The sequence below is a fragment of the Centruroides sculpturatus genome, unplaced genomic scaffold, assembly GCF_000671375.1.
Source record: "Centruroides sculpturatus isolate CEXI.00-Female unplaced genomic scaffold, Cexi_2.0 scaffold290, whole genome shotgun sequence".
In the NCBI taxonomy this organism is placed as follows: domain Eukaryota; kingdom Metazoa; phylum Arthropoda; class Arachnida; order Scorpiones; family Buthidae; genus Centruroides; species Centruroides sculpturatus.
Window position 1 is genome coordinate 579,449 of NW_019384526.1, and position 2,951 is coordinate 582,399.

The 2,951-nt window shown below is 28.6% G+C and overlaps 1 protein-coding gene across 1 annotated transcript; it reads right to left on the reverse strand.

Moving 5' to 3' along the window:
* Positions 1–377: 377 nt before the first annotated feature.
* Positions 378–2,558, reverse strand: LOC111622873. The gene is made up of 4 exons (XM_023365308.1): positions 1,999–2,558; positions 1,203–1,271; positions 792–881; positions 378–693 (listed from the first exon to the last, which is right to left on the reverse strand). Exons 1-3 carry the CDS (start codon positions 2,531–2,533, stop codon positions 874–876), a joined length of 612 nt encoding a protein of 203 aa, XP_023221076.1. The 5' UTR covers positions 2,534–2,558; the 3' UTR covers positions 378–693; positions 792–873.
* Positions 2,559–2,951: the final 393 nt, after the last annotated feature.

Consider the following 2,951-nt stretch of genomic DNA (forward strand, 5'->3'; position numbering starts at 1 on the left):
TGTACTGTTCGAAATCAATAATAGAAATAATGCTTACCAATTATAAAAATTCTACACATGCATATTATATTTAATGTAACAGAGTATATGCTAACATTATCATTTAATCTATGTAGTTTNATATAGCCAAAGATTGCAGCGCCACAGCACTAGCGAAAATTTAAATTTGCTGACGGAATGCTTTCGGTTAACCGACATTTCGGATAACGTTTTGGCTTTCGGATAAACGACGCTCTACTGTACATATCTGCAATACGAACAAATATTTATATTTATGAAGAACATGTTTTAATAGAAATATATAAATTTTATAAATATGTACTGATCAAAATCAATAATATAAACAATGCTTATCAATTCTATGAATACTACACATGCATATTATATTTAATGCAACAGAATATATGCTAACATTACCATTTCATCTATGTACAGTACTTTACTATGATCTTCTGTATAAAATTACAGAAAATTATTTTAATGCAATATCGATTGCGTTAGTATTACTCTTTTTATATTGATTATAAGACTGTGAAACTTTCGTTTATAATTATTTCGTACATTTGAAATTCTACATTTTCAATTATAAGAAGTATAATTAATGGTGAAATTGTTGTCGCAATGTATCTTCGCAATCGATACGTTTCTTAACTTTAAAAGTCCCGAAAAAACAGAATGCAACGTTTTTGCCATCTGAAAAAAACACAAAGTTTTGTAATTATCACTGAAATCATGCGTCATTAAAATTAGTAACATTTATGAATTATCTACAAGTACACAGAATTAGCAACCTTAAGAGGGATTTTCTTATCGACGACTAAAAATCCACCCATCGTAAAACACAATGAAACCTTCCCGAATCTTTTCATGAAATCAAGAATCTGTGGAAAATATACGCAAACGAAAGTAAAAACATTAATACGAAATGTAAGGTAATATTTAATAAGAAATAACAGTTGATTCAGTTCTATAAGTAAAAACATAAAGTAAGACTATCTTCACAAATCCCATTGAACGGCGCTATTAAGACTTGTCTATTCAGCAGGAGTTATAGAACATCAATAATCTATATAAATTCAAAGGGGACAAAAGAAAATTCATCATTGTAAATTCCGAAAATATTACTAATATAATATAAAGATGTTAAATATCTCTGACATTTACTTCATTTTAAGAAACTAAAAAAATAATACAAATAATACCTTTAGCATCTCTTTCAGTTTTAATTTGGATACAGCAAATTGACAGATATCTTGAAATGCATTCTGCATCTGAAAAAACAAGAAAAAACCAAAATTGATACTTAAAATTATCTGATTAATATATAACGACGAAAACATATTTATAAACTAGATAATCTAGATAATAAATAATAATAGATAATAATAGATAATAAAGAGTACAAATTGAATGGGTAAAACACGAATAAAGATTTACCGTGAATGCAAAACAGCACAATAAACAGCCAAANGACGAAAACATATTTATAAACTAGATAATCTAGATAATAAATAATAATAGATAATAATAGATAATAAAGAGTACAAATTGAATGGGTAAAACACGAATAAAGATTTACCGTGAATGCAAAACAGCACAATACACAGCCAAAATATATACAGATTAATGTACTGACAAGGGAAAGTCCTAAGAACAGGTATTGCATTAATTCATGCATTTTAATGAATAAATATCCGTAAAAATAGAAACTTGTGGTCCAGATGCCACCGAAATAAAGTGTGCAGAGCACAAAATTTAACTTTGTGTTAAACTGATTGACAAATGTCCATAATTCTTCGTGATGACGCATATATTCGATTAATTTATTTTCCAAAAATTTGTTAGTTTTCTTTATTAGAAAGAGTTCATTCAGCAGATGTTCGAATTCCTTGTGAACAACGAACAATACAATCGCTGATAACAAAAATATACATGCCATTCCTCCTATAAACAATATTAAAACTAAATCAATCTGAATAGTACACAAAAGTGCTTCACCCTCAAAATATTGCCTTTTTTCCATAGACGGGTAAAAGATACATGCAGTAGCCAGTTGGAAACCAACAACAATTGTCATTGCAAACAGAGTAACAAATAGAGAGAGTTTTCTCATTGTAGAGTTATTTTCGTTTATCATTGTCTGTCGAAAATATTCGTTCTTTAATCCAGTTTCTATTACTTTCAATTTGTTGTTTCGGATAAAACTAAGGCAGATTGAATAAGCTAAAAATACAAGTCCAAAAAAAGCATTTAATATCGAATTTTCAGTACTGACGTCATCAAACCATCCTTTACAAATTACATAATTACTGGCAATCGGTGTAGCATGCAACAAGAGCAAGCAAGAATTTACCCACAAAATGAATCTTATACATTTAGTATAAGCATTTTTCAGTTGAAGGTTTTGTAAAATGGTAATGTCCATTTTACAGTTACATAAGTAGAACGGCTCTATCCCGAAAACGAGAGATATCATGCAGCAAGGTGCTATAAAACAGCTCATGCAAATTGTATCTTGGAAATTCGAATTCATGTCTGCAACTTTCTAGCACAGTTACTCATGAAATAAATACTTTTACTGTATGTTATTTTCTTATTTATTCACGTGTATCGTTTTACGTCATTAGCGTTTTCTTAATGTATTCTCTGGAAACAATTAAATGTTACATCGAATTCTTATTTATTAGATGTTTACATTGATAATGGATTTATCAACGAAACTCCATTAGTACATTTCTCTAATGGACGTAATCCATTAAGATTCTACATATTAGCCCAGGATTACTTTAACTCAGTTATTCATTTTCATTATTTGAAATTAAGGTAATATAAACAATGTTTGAGTGTTTTTTTCTCTTTGGATCCTTTTTAAAGAAATAATTTACAAGAACGTACAATCAAACTAGAAATCTTGTCATACTTTAGTCCGCATTATCAGTACTCATTGTAGA